At 32.5% G+C, this 13,040-nt stretch overlaps 1 protein-coding gene across 2 annotated transcripts in view; it reads right to left on the bottom strand.

Moving 5' to 3' along the window:
* Positions 1 to 13,040, bottom strand: part of LOC130669490 (dynein axonemal heavy chain 10-like) — a 166,672-nt gene that overhangs the window by 89,556 nt on the left and 64,076 nt on the right. For both annotated transcript variants that reach the window (XM_057472431.1, XM_057472432.1), the window contains exons 9-11: positions 12,063 to 12,198; positions 8,686 to 9,221; positions 3,260 to 3,450 (exon numbers count right to left, since the gene is read on the bottom strand). In XM_057472431.1, the coding sequence (XP_057328414.1) occupies positions 3,260 to 3,450; positions 8,686 to 9,221; positions 12,063 to 12,198 (863 nt within the window). The remainder of the gene's footprint in view (positions 1 to 3,259; positions 3,451 to 8,685; positions 9,222 to 12,062; positions 12,199 to 13,040) is intronic.

Here is a 13,040-nt window from a genome sequence, read left to right as displayed (position 1 = left end):
TATTTCCAAAACCGCGAGGGATTACTTAATTTTTCTTTGACGTCTTGCAAAGCATAAAAATATTTCTTTCGATATTGAAATTTTTGAGCCTGATTAAAATGATCAATAGTAACCGAGTCGAGATTATAAATCGCGATCCCCTTTAAGCCTAAAAAGCCTCGATTTCTTTGATTTTAATATTTGTTGCTTTGAACCTTAGATTAAGACTGGCTCACAGAGTTAGCCGATTTCCAAAATTTTTTTGAATTAATACAGCAAAATGATAAGTAACCGTTCCTTGTTTACGTTTAGAAAATATAATCTCATACAGTTATGGTAATAATTCCCATATCACATGGTAATAGACACTAGTAAGTCCAAATTACGGTAAATTACCGTATTTTACCGCAAATTTTCTTGGTTTGCGGTCATTTGAGGTAAATTACGAAAAAATCCGGTAATCTGCGGTCAAACTCCGGTAATTTTTGATGGGATTCGGCAAATAACGGAAAATTTTATCATTTATATTTGCAGTTTTACCGTAAAATACCGCAATTTACCGTTATATGCCGTAATTTACCAAAAAATACGATAACTTACCGTAATTCTTCTGAATACCGCAAATTACGGCAAGTACCGTAATTCGGACCCGCCAGGGTAGGAATAAATCCTATAACCACTTTGCAACGGTTCCTAAGTGCATATGGGAATAAACCCTATATATTATGGTAATCATTCCTATTACACCGGCACACAAAAAAAAATAAGTTCTCTGTACTTTTGACGGGACCGATTTATTCCCATGTATATTGACCCGCTGAATCCGAATCCGAGGTCCGTTTAACCCGTACACCCTCAGATTTTTAGAAAACTTTAAAAAACCTCAAAAATACACAAAAATCGACCGTTTTTTAAATTTATAAATTTTTTTAACCCTAACTAAGCATGATTTTTATGTATTTCGGTCCTCCACATACTAACCTGAAGTTTATTTAAAACATTAGCCATTTAAAGTCTGAGTAAATCCCATAAAACCCCAAAAAATTGCAAAGAAGCAAAAAAATTCTTAGTATTGTGATGAAAACAATTTTATAGGGCTAAATAAATAATTATTTTCATGTATGTTTATCTGTCACATATAATTCTCGAACATCCATGGCTCAGACATCTCTAAAATTTTAAATAAATCGCAAAAATTCCCAAAAAATCGAAAAAAATAAAATTTGGTATAACAAAAATCAATTTTTGAATCGAAATAAATAAAAGAAATCATATTGTTAGATCTGTGATATATATATAAAAAATATTTTGGCCTAAAACATTAAAAAATTTCAATATGCTTCAAAAAATTTTTTTCATCACAATACTAAGAATTTTTTTGCTTTTTTGCAATTTTTTGGGGTTTTTTGGAATTTACTCAGACTTTAAATGGCTAATGTTTTAAATAAACTTCAGGTTAGTATGTGGAGGACCGAAATACATAAAAATCATGCTTAGTTAGGGTTTAAAAAATTTATAAATTTAAAAAACGGTCGATTTTTGTGTATTTTTGAGGTTTTTTAAAGTTTTCTAAAAATCTGAGGGTGTACGGGTTAAACGGACCTCGGATTCGGAGTCAGCGGGTCAATATCCATGGGAATAAATCGGTCCCGTCAAAAGTACAGAGAACTTATTTTTTTTTTGTGTGCCGGTGTTATGAACGGGAATTATTACTATAAAATTATGGTAATGATTACCATATTTGTTTCGTTCTGATTTTCGAAAATATGAATTTTCATTTTGAAATTATACACGGAGAGAAGTGAGTGGTTAATTCTCCAATGTAACATAGTAATTATTACCATGTAGCATAGTAACACAAATTTTTTAGCCGTATTATTTATTTGACATAGTAGTTTGTCCGATTCGAAATGGTAACGCTAGCCATGCTAGCAAGGTAATCATTTCTATGCTACATTGGAATTATCACAATTTCGATGAAGCTGCTTCCAATTCCAGATAATTAGGTTAATATTAAAATAAGGTTTTGTAACTAAAAAATTAGGTTATTTAATTAATAATAAATAAATTTTTAACTGATTTAAAAAATTTTAACTGATTGAAAGTTATTTCACACATTCAATAATCCCTTTATTTTTTTATGAAAAACTATCACATGGAACTTTTTTTTTTTTTTTAATAAATTGCAATCAAATGTCATTTATTACAATTATGGTCATGCCATAATTTATATATTGGACGTATATACTATATATAGCAGCGCTTAATATATAAACTGCTTTCACGCTATACAGCATGGGACTCAGTACCATTCTAGCATAGCTTTGATTACTATGCTACAAAGTAATATTTACCAGTAGCATGATTACTATGCAGTATGGTAAATATTACCAGAAGAATGGTAATGTATCAGAAGAATCATTCCCATGCTACATACACGGAAGAAAAATTCTAGTTAAATTTACAATGCTAACATCGTAATTTGTCCTATTAATTATTGTATTGGTGGACTAGACTATTCACATCGTAATTTTTACGATGTAGGGTTGGATATTTCATTTCAGAAATAATACTTCAGACAAACAATACGAAGTCTTAAGCTCTTTAATATAAATTACGATGTAACATCGTAAAATTTGAAGAGAAATTTTAAATAAAAGATTAAAATAATAATCGTTCGGCAGTTGGATTCGAACCCGAGTCCTTTCGAGTGCGAAGTGTCCGACGCCTTGGACCACTCGGCCACTGAAGGGCCTACACTATAATTATTTTTAAGATCCATATAAACGACTTGCGGAGGACCCAGTTACTATTTAAAAAGTACGATGTAACATCGTACTTTTTATAGCTTCCATCGTATTATAACAGAGGCAGCACTGTAATATTTATTTTGTTAAAAAGTAAATAGAAATATTAAATGTACGAATAAATATAATTTTTAAAGTGTAATTTTTATTTATTTTTTTTTACGATGTTAAATTGTAATTTTTGCAGTAATTTTTAATCCTAAAAGTCTTTGTTAAAATTACGATGTTAAATAGTAAAAAATTTAACCCACATAATAAATTTTGAAATAAAACATTTAAAAATTGACATTAATGAAAGTCTAGTCCGAGATTACGATGTTAACATCGTAAATTTTGGTAGAATTTTTTTTCCGTGTAGTAATGATTCCTATGCATTAAAAAATAAGACTGAATACCATGTAGAGTGGTAATTATTACCATTCTCTTTTCTCCGTGTACTCTGGGAAAATGAATTTTTATGTAAAACCAAATACCTGAAAAGTTCCTTTACTGATAAAGTATTTTTAATATTTTCACATAATTGCCAAGAAATGCTCTCCAATAGTAAAGTCATTCTTTCTTCAGTATTGAAATACTTAGACAAAATCCAAATCATTTTCATTCCTTCCATTAACGATGGAAGAGCCTCATTGATAACTTGCAATTCATTGGATTCAGTAATTAACTGTGCAAAATTCATTTATATGTAGTTTTTAAAAGTATGAATTAATAAAATACACGGAAAGAAAATTATGGCAGCGGTTCCCATAATTTTGTGAAATTTTTTCCTATACCAACATAGGAATTACGACCATAAATTATGGGAGCGGTTCCTATAATTATAGGAATAGTTCCTATAATTATGGGAATGATACCCATAACACTATAGGAATGGTTCCTATAAATATAGGAAGGGTTCCTATAATTTATAGGAATACTTTCTATAATATTATAGGAACCATTCCCATAATATTATAGGAATGGTTCCTATAATAGTATAGGAACTATTCCCATAATATTATGGGAATGATTCCCATAATGCGATTGGAATGGTTCGTATACCATTATGGGAATCATTCCCATAATATTATGGGAATAGTTCCTATACTATTATAGGAACCATTCCTATAATATTATGGGAATGGTTCCCATATTATCGTGAAAAAATGAATTTAAAGAAGTGTGGTAATCACTTCTACAATACACAGAAATATTATTAAACATAAAAACAAAAATTCAAACATTGAAAAAAAAAATCGTATTTGGCAAAAAAACATTAAAATTTTTAACAAGAATTTTTTGTCAGCACAAAACATTTAAGAAAATTCAAATTTTGGGAACTTTCTACACTATTGTGCAAAAAAAAAATTTTATGATATTATAGGGATGGTTCCCATAACATTATGGGAATAGTTCCCATAATATTATAGGAATAGTTCATATACCAATATGGGAACCATTCTTATAATAGTATGGGAATGATTCCCATACCATTATGGTAATGGTTCCCATAATGATATGAGAATAGTTCCCATAATATTATAGGAATAGTTCCTATACCAATATGGGAACCATTCTTATAATAGTATGGGAATGGTTCCCATAATGATATGAGAATAGTTCCCATAATATTATAGGAATAGTTCCTATACCAATATGGGAACCATTCTTATAATAGTATGGGAATGGTTCCCATAATGATATGAGAATAGTTCCCATAATATTATGGGAACCATTCCCATAATGGTATGGGAACCATTCCCATATCATTATGGGAACCATTCCCATAATAGTAGGGAACTATTCTCATACTATTATGGGGATGGTTCCCATAATATATGGGAACCATTCCTATAGTAGTATAGGTACTATTCCCATACCATTATGGGAACCATTCCCATAATGCATAGGAAAACTTCCCATAATTTTCTTTCCGTGTATTCTTTATTTATAGGTATGAAGCGAAGTATCGCTCTAGGCTTTAATTGACGTCACGAGTCTGAAGTTGTGACGCATTGTCAACAAGGACGTGTATATTCAAACGTATAAGCCGCAGGCGAATGCAATTAAACATTCCAATTATCGTTAAAATTATCTTATGACCTCAGATTTTGTTATTGAATTAAACGAGATAATGATCAATAAAGTATTGAAATATTTATTTATAAAATAAATTCTATATTCAAATTTTCTTTCTCTAATTTTGACTCGCAAGCAATTTAAAATTGTGTGTAACTAACAGGGTGTTTACGACGTTCGTTCCACGATTTGCATGCGTATCTTATCTAAAATTCAATTTTGAGTGGCGCCTAAGCGTGACCCGAGTCGAAATTTGAATCGTCAGTCGGACGTATTGGACGTTGAAATTGTCATCTTGATATTCAATATACTCCCGATTTTGCACTATCCGGCTTACAGACTTGAGCTTTGGCAAAAATATTCCCAAAAATCTTACAAATCCCCCACCATCGGCATTTTTTCCGAAACCTAACTCCGAGGGGCGTTTCAGTAGGGTCGAAAATTAAAATACTCGCATTTCTTCATTATTTGGACTACAGACTTGAACTTTGGCGCAAATATTCCTAACAATCTTACGAATTACGAATCCCCCGCCTTCGGTATTTTTCCGAAAACTAACTCTAAGGGGGATTTTGCTGGGACGAAAGATTAAAATACTTGCGTTTTGACATAATAAGACTTTCAGGCGTGAGCTTTGGCATTAATGTTCCCAACAATCTCAGAAATCCCGCACCATTTGTATTTTTTTGAAAAACCAACTCCAAGAGGGATTTCAGTTTAGTCAAAGTTAAAAATACTCATTTTTTCTATCACAAGTCTTCCAGGCTTGAACTTGGCACAAAGATTTCCAACAATCTTACAAATTCCCCACCATCAGTATTTTTTTCGAAAACTTACTTCGTGGGGGGTTTCAGTGGAGTCAACGATTAAAATACTCTCGATTTATTTCATTATTTGAATCAGTTTTCGAAAAAACTACCGATGGTAAGAAATTCGTAGGATTGTTGAGAATATTAATGCCAATGCTCGGTGCCGCGACTATTAAACCGAAGACAGTTCAACTGCGACAGTTCAACCGTACGAAATTTCATCCGAGGACACTTCAACCGAACGACAGTTCAACCGATAAAAAATCCTTAATAAGAGGGCACCTAAATAAGGGGTTCCAGGTTATTTTCAGTTGAAATGTCGCTAGGTTGAACTGTCGTTCGGTTAAAGTGTCGTTCGGTTGAAGTGTCGTACGGTTGCAGTGTCGCTGGTTGAACTGTCGCAGTTGAACTGTCTTCGGTTTAATTGTTACAGAACCCAATGTTCAAGTCTGTAAGCCAAATAATGAAAAAACGAGAGTATTTTAATAGTTGACTCCACTGAAACCTCCCTCGGAGTTAGTTTTCGAAAAAAATACCGAAGGACGGGAATTTCTAAGATTGTTGAGAATATTTATGCCAAAGTTCAAGTTTGTAAGTCGGACATGTATTCTTATCATTCAACCCACCAAAACCCCACGGAAGAGCCGATAGAAATTAATTCAATCCATCTTTTTTAATGTTGAATATCAAGATGACGATTTCAACGTCCAATACGTCCGACTTACGATTCCAACGTTCATTACGTCCGACTGACGATTCAAATTTCGACTCGAGAATTCAAATTCGAAAGTAGGCTCAAACATAAATTCTATAGTTTATTTATCAACCACAACAAAGTACTACTTTACTCACGCCACACAACGCTCGAGTACTATTAAACTTTGGTATTTGTATGGAAGAGGGACTCCACCCATTTTCTGAAGTTCCAAATGCTTACAGAATAATTACCTATACTTATTCCATTTCCACATGCTCAGTTACATAGAGGATTAAATTTTCTGGCCTTAGTTTTGTCTATAACTCATGATACCTATTCGAGCCTAGCATCTGAAGGGTCAAAAAATTGATGAAAGTACTATGAGATACACGACCGTATATTAATCCCTGTGGCGATTCTTACATAAGTTCATATTTTTCTATTAGTATACTTGCCCTACTACTAAACTTTGTGGCGAAAAATTGCCGTAGTCAAATAAAAAATTGAATAAAATAGAGAAAAATCTCGTGAATCTCCCGGTATTTTTACCTGGCAAAAATTCGTGTAACTTTTTTTGTTATTAACAAAAACGTTTTGCAAGTAAAGCCTCAGTCGACTTTAACGGAATACTGGAAAAAGATTTTTCTCATGCAGTTAATGAAATGTACAAAATAAAATAATTCAATATTTTCTGAATCGTTTAGTCACAAACTTTATACGAAAATGTTAATTATTAATTATGTAAATAATTATTTAATTTAATCAACAGAAAAAAATACTAGCCTAACAGCTGCTGTTTTTACCGACGTGGTCTGCGCATATCCATAGTGGGGAGAAGTTGCGCGCGTCGCCATGTCTTATTTAAAATTCTAAGCGCGTGAATTATTTTATTTCAGGCAATTATTTATTTTAATACCATAAATTCAATTAATAAATGAGAAATTTATATAACAATTGATAAAATTATTAAAATTATTAATATATAGGGGAGGGTGGGGCAGAGCGGCCCCCCTGAAATTTTGATCAAAAAAAAAAATTTTATTTTTTCGACTAATTACTATAAATCCGATATGTTTGCGCATTTTTACCCCTACGCATGATATTTGGGGCAAAATGGACAAGCCCAAAATTTTGAAAAAGTGATTTTTTCATATTTTTATCGTCAAATTAAAAAAAAATTATTATAATTCCACATTTCTAGCCCTACGCATAACACCTGGGGCAAAATGGACCAGCCGAAACTTCCGAAAAAATTATTTTTTCATATTTTTCGGCCGTTTCTCTATGTAAGAGGCAAATTTGGTCACTAAAAATTTTTAAAAATTAAATTTTTTTTTTTATGTGATAAATTTTTGAAATAAAGTAAAATTATAGAATTGATTTTTTTTTTTATTAAATAACAATTAGTAATTAAGGTAATCGAGAGTGAACGATTTTTTACGCTTTAAAAAATTTTTTTCGAGTAATATAAAACCAAAAATAGTTGTCAAGAGAAAGAAATACATTCTTAATGATGAAAACAATTTAAAAAAAAAAAAAAAACGAAAAAAAAAATTTTTTTTATCACTTTTTGAAGGGGGGCTGCTCTGCCCACAAAAAAAAATTTTCAGAATTTTGGCAAAATGTCCATAAATTTGTTCGAAATAGGACAAAAGTAAAGTGATCTTATGGTTGAAAGCCACAAAAAATAATAATTGGCTTAGGGGGGCCGCTCTGCCCCACCCTCCCCTACTGTGCTAGGAATTTTAAATAAATCATAGCGACGCGCGCAACTTCTCCCCACTATGGATATGCGCAGATCACGTCGGTACAAACAGCAGCTGTTAGGCTAGTATTTTTTTCTGTTGATTAAATTAAATAATTATTTTCATAATTAATAATTAACATTTTCGTATAAAGTTTGTGACCAAACGATTCAGAAAATATTGAATTATTTTATTTTGTACATTTCATTAACTGCATGAGAAAAATCTTTTTCCAGTATTCCGTTAAAGTCGACTGAGGCTTTACTTGCAAAACGTTTTTGTTAATAACAAAAAAAGTTACACGAATTTTTGCCGGGTAAAAGTACCGGGAGATTCACGAGATTTTTCTCTATTTTATTCAATTTTTTATTTGACTACGGCAATTTTTCGCCACAAAGTTTAGTAGTAGGGCAAGTAGACTATATGTGGATTCCTATGGGTTAATATGCAATTCCAGATGGTTTTTTTCGATAGGGAAAGCAATATATATAAAATTTTTGATTATTGCTTGATATTAATAGGTGGAATCCTACTTCTACATAAATATCTGAACTATAGATGTATAAAAAAAATATTATCTTTGTACTTACTTTGAAGTATCGTAATACTGTGAAGAGAAATTTGTTATTTTCTCGTGCTTCTGTGTAATATTTCCAAAGTTCAATTTCAAACCAATGAAATGCTGATAAAATGGATGACCGAGCTTCATTCAGAATCGATTTAATTTTTTTGGCTATTGGTGAATTCAAATTTTCTACTAATATCGACAAACCAATCAATCGATCGTGCCAATAATCATATTCAGCCATTGGGCCCTTGCCTTGTGGAATTTTATTTTTATAAGTATCCAATACTTTATTTATATGTTTTTCCCAATTGATAACAATATTCTCCAGTTGTTCAATCATATTTCTATCAAGTGCAGAAAACTCAATATTTAAAAAATCGGTGTTTAATAAGTCTGATGATTTTGGTAGAGGTATCAAAATGTCGTCTCCGATATTCTCAAAATTCCACTGCACAGAAGCTATTAATTCTTCAAGATATTTTAAAAGTTGTTTAATATTAGTTTTCTTAATATTTTTTGGACAGGGATCACTAAATGTTTTTAGTGACTCAGAGTATTCTAAAATTAATAAATTAATTATTAATATTTTTTTTACTACAGAATAAACTTTAATTTATTGCACGCCTCGTAACGCGCCGCGTTAGTCGAGCTCTATACGCGCTACAAAATTTTCGTCCAATTCACTAACTTCTCAAGTAACACATGCTTGAGCAAGATTCTGGTACCAGTGTCTTGAGCGAAACCTTTGGTCACTAGTGTCTTTTTCTACGTATGGGTCTTGCGGAAGATCATGTAGCAAGAAATCGTCATCAAGACTTGTGCATGGCTTGCTCGAGACATTGTACACAAGAATGTTGAAGATATCCTACACGGTAAGAAATGCATGGCATTCAACATCATGCTGTTGTGGTCTCAAGACAGATACTAAAATAGTATGTGAAATATTCCGACAGTATTGTAACGAGTTCCAGAAGTATAGCCTTATTTACTACACTGTGTAGTACTGGAGCTATTGTATTGCTCACACGTGTGCATAGCACACGGAAAAAAAATTCTACCGAAATTTACGATGTTAACATCGTAATCTCGGACTAGACTTTTATTAATGTCAATTTTTAAATGTTTTATTTCAAAATTTATTATGTGGGTTATATTTTTTACTATTTAACATCGTAATTTTAACAAAGACTTTTAGGATTAAAAATTAATGCAAAAATTACAATTTAACATCGTAAAAAAAAATAAATAAAAATTACACTTTAAAAACTATATTTATTCGTACATTTAATATTTCTATTTACTTTTTAACAAAATAAATATTACCGTGCTGCCTCTGTTATAATACGATGGAAGCTATAAAAAGTACGATGTTACATCGTACTTTTTAAATAGTAACTGGGTCCTCCGCAAGTCGTTTATATGGATCTTAAAAACAAAATATAGTGTAGGCCCTTCAGTGGCCGAGTGGTCCAAGGCGTCGGACACTTCGCACTCGAAAGGACTCGGGTTCGAATCCAACTGCCGAACGATTATTATTTTAATCTTTTATTTAAAATTTCTCTTCAAATTTTACGATGTTACATCGTAATTTATATTAAAGAGCTTAAGACTTCGTATTGTTTGTCTGAAGTATTATTTCTTAAATGAAATTTCCAACCCTACATCGTAAAAATTACGATATGAAAAGTCTAGTCCACCAATACAATAATTAATAGGACAAATTACGATGTTAGCATTGTAAATTTAACTAGAATTTTTTTTCCGTGCAGGCACGACGAAACAGCATGGCCCTGAGACCCATACTACAATACCGAGGGCACAATGCGACTAGTTTTTCCCGCCATAATTTCTGGCGTGTCAATCAATGTATACTATCGTATTACCACCAAAACTAAATAGATTTCGTTAGATTAGGTCTATCGGCCAGAAGCAATGTGGATACGGCAATGCAGTATGGGCTTGACGGCCATACTGACATTGCGGCGTCCGCGCCAACTATTGCCACTGTTACTATTCCCGCAATGGTTGAATCATCTATGCATACAATTTTATAACCTATAAAAATCTTTAATACCTTACAGTATGGCGTTCACGCCTATACTGGCATAGTGATATCCGCAAAATATTTCTTACCGTGTAGATACAGTGCAGTTGAAAAGTTTATGACGCATTTCTTGCACCTGTAACTTACAGTAGGTACTTACGCATGGCTTGCTCAAGATCTGCTCAAGGCTCAAGGTCAATTTTGAGCCTTGAGTAGATCTTAAGCAAGCCATGCGCAACTATTTTCAACTATAGTCTTCCTCCAGAATTTAGTTATAATCTGGCGCGAATTTCTTGTGTAAGGCTTGCACTAGACTTGCTATCGAAATCTAGCCATAAGTATCTGAAGTCAAACACATGGGTAGGAAAAGACAGTAACGTCTATCGAACTTGAGACCAGGCTTGCTCAAGCCTTGAACAAAATTATTATATGGGTCAAAATCCCTGTTACACCCCCATCAGTACGTAGAAATAAGCTAAATCTTATACCATTATGCAGACAATTTGTTAAACTTTAATTCTGACTCAGTTCTGAGTCGATTCATCGATAAATTTATTTAAAAATAAATATTCCGGTCCAAAAAACCTTTTATGTCAGTTGTCTTGTATGAAACTTCGTAATCACGATAACTCAAAAAATTCCATCAATTAACACGATTTTCTTTTAATACCTTGATTTCGTTAATTGAAAGAACCCTATGAAAATTGATTGTCTAAACTTTTGTTGTTTAGTTATAATTTATAAAAACTCAAAACCTACGATTCCACAACATGGAACCCTGTTTTGTTTGCGTCCTCTTTTTTTTCACGGGATATACTATCACTAGCTCTCTTTATCTCACAGACGTGACAGTATCATCTACTGTACATTTAAACCTTTCCCGGCTCGGAGTGTCGGTGAGTCTAGGTGTGTCATGTGGAGATAGAGCCAATAAAAGTCCGTTGTAAGGCCGTGTGAGTGAAAGTTTAGTTGTGTTAGTGTAGATAAGCGCCCCCTTCTACCATTTTTGCGGCCCTCTCTCTAGAAAACAGACTATAGCTCTATCATTTTTAAAATAAGACGTACGATTCAAATTAAAAGTATATGTCGACCGGAAAAGGGTTAATGTATTGCGTGCAGTGCAGTCTCTCTAGTGGTCGCACCAAGAACGCGAAATTCAAAATATGTTGTTGTGTAACTATTGCGCGATTTGGATTTTTCTAGCTCAAAAATTTCTTTTTCGATGGGGAAAAAATTATATTATTAAACCTTCAATTGTTAATTAATTAAATCAACTATTATGAAAATGAGGTCAACCGCGTATGAGGCGTGCACTTTTGAATTTTCAAACTTTCAATTTTTTATGTCATTAATACCTTCAACACACTCTGATGAAATTCGCTGGTGTGTAAAATCTTTTCCTGGTGACATCAATTGTTTTTGAGATTCCTCGAAACTCTCAATCTTTATTGACGATTCTTTATCCTCCAGAGATTTATGAACTTTAGTTGTCTATATTTATGAACAAACAAATTAATGATACAGTCGGAGTCCATTCAGTCTGATTCCATTAACTCGGAACTTTCCCTTAATCTTGTCCCCATTACGAGCAACGCTATCTCCTACCTGATTCAATACACCTGATAAAGTTTTTTGGTCAAAATCAACAGATGCAATTCAAATTTGCAGCAAATGACAAAAAACTTAGTTATAAGCTATGAACACAACTTTAATCGCGAATAACCTTTAAAAGAATGATTTTATCGAATCAATCCGTGCGATCTTTTTTGTAGGGCGGAAAATTTCCTATCAATATCGTTCTTGATCCTAGTTGTAGTTTTATTTGCTTCAGAGATAAAAAATTAAATGCAAAAAGTCAAAAAATCCCATGTTATTTGAAAGGGAAATGTAGCATGATTTCGGCACGGTTTAATTTGAAAATTAAGAGCTTGTTTAGGTTGGAAAATTTTTTCTAAGGCAAAAACTACAAGTTCAGGGAGTAGCCATAAAAAAATAACAACTTGGGAAATAACGGACACCCTAATATATATTTGGCTGTGTATTGGGAACCTTAGAATGGGCATGGCTTAGATATTAGTCATCTGGTGGCCAAAAAATAAACTAATCAAAGTAGGCTGCCCGGGAAAAAATGATCAGACCTGATCAGACATGAACAGGCATGAGTCTTCAGGCCTGATCAGACATGAAAAATGACCATGCCTGACCAGGCCTGATCAGACATGTTCAGGTCTGATCAGGTATGTTCATGTCTGTTCATGCCCATCCGGGTAAAAAAATTATATATAAAAAATGGCCCTATATAATTATATATAATTATGTATAACTATATTCAA

The sequence above is a fragment of the Microplitis mediator genome, chromosome 6 (genome assembly GCF_029852145.1).
Source record: "Microplitis mediator isolate UGA2020A chromosome 6, iyMicMedi2.1, whole genome shotgun sequence".
In the NCBI taxonomy this organism is placed as follows: Eukaryota; Metazoa; Arthropoda; class Insecta; order Hymenoptera; family Braconidae; genus Microplitis; species Microplitis mediator.
This window is presented reverse-complemented; position numbering and strand designations above follow the sequence as displayed.